Source organism: Rhincodon typus, unplaced genomic scaffold, assembly GCF_021869965.1.
Source record: "Rhincodon typus isolate 14 unplaced genomic scaffold, sRhiTyp1.1 hic_rhity00012555, whole genome shotgun sequence".
In the NCBI taxonomy this organism is placed as follows: domain Eukaryota; kingdom Metazoa; phylum Chordata; class Chondrichthyes; order Orectolobiformes; family Rhincodontidae; genus Rhincodon; species Rhincodon typus.
In genome coordinates this window covers 5,047-5,327 of record NW_025978193.1, presented here as the reverse complement: position 1 = coordinate 5,327, position 281 = coordinate 5,047, and the positions used below count along the sequence as shown (strand labels likewise).

Sequence of the window (281 nt, the reverse complement as noted above, 5' to 3'; positions counted from 1 at the left end):
GTGTGTGTGTCTCATTCTCTGTCTGCCAGCACGTGGGAGGTGGAAATAGGCCCCCTCTCAGACACAAGGGAGGCCCGTGCTTGTTGTATTTTTCGGCTCTAAATTAAACTAAACTACCTTCCTGCTCCCTCAGGGGGAAAATATGTTCCGAGAGCTGTGTTGGTGGATCTCGAACCCGGGACGATGGATTCTGTTCGGTCTGGACCGTTCGGGCAAATTTTTCGGCCTGACAACTTTGTGTTCGGTAAGTGGGGGATTTTTTTTTTCTCTCATTGCTCACG

The 281-nt window shown here is 50.2% G+C and overlaps 1 protein-coding gene across 1 annotated transcript in view; it reads left to right on the top strand.

Moving 5' to 3' along the window:
• Nucleotides 1-281, top strand: part of LOC109926158 (tubulin beta chain) — a 5,370-nt gene that overhangs the window by 1,284 nt on the left and 3,805 nt on the right. Inside the window, exon 2 of the mRNA XM_048594662.1 lies at nt 134-244. Within this exon, the coding sequence (XP_048450619.1) occupies nt 184-244 (61 nt within the window). The 5' untranslated portion in view covers nt 134-183. The remainder of the gene's footprint in view (nt 1-133; nt 245-281) is intronic.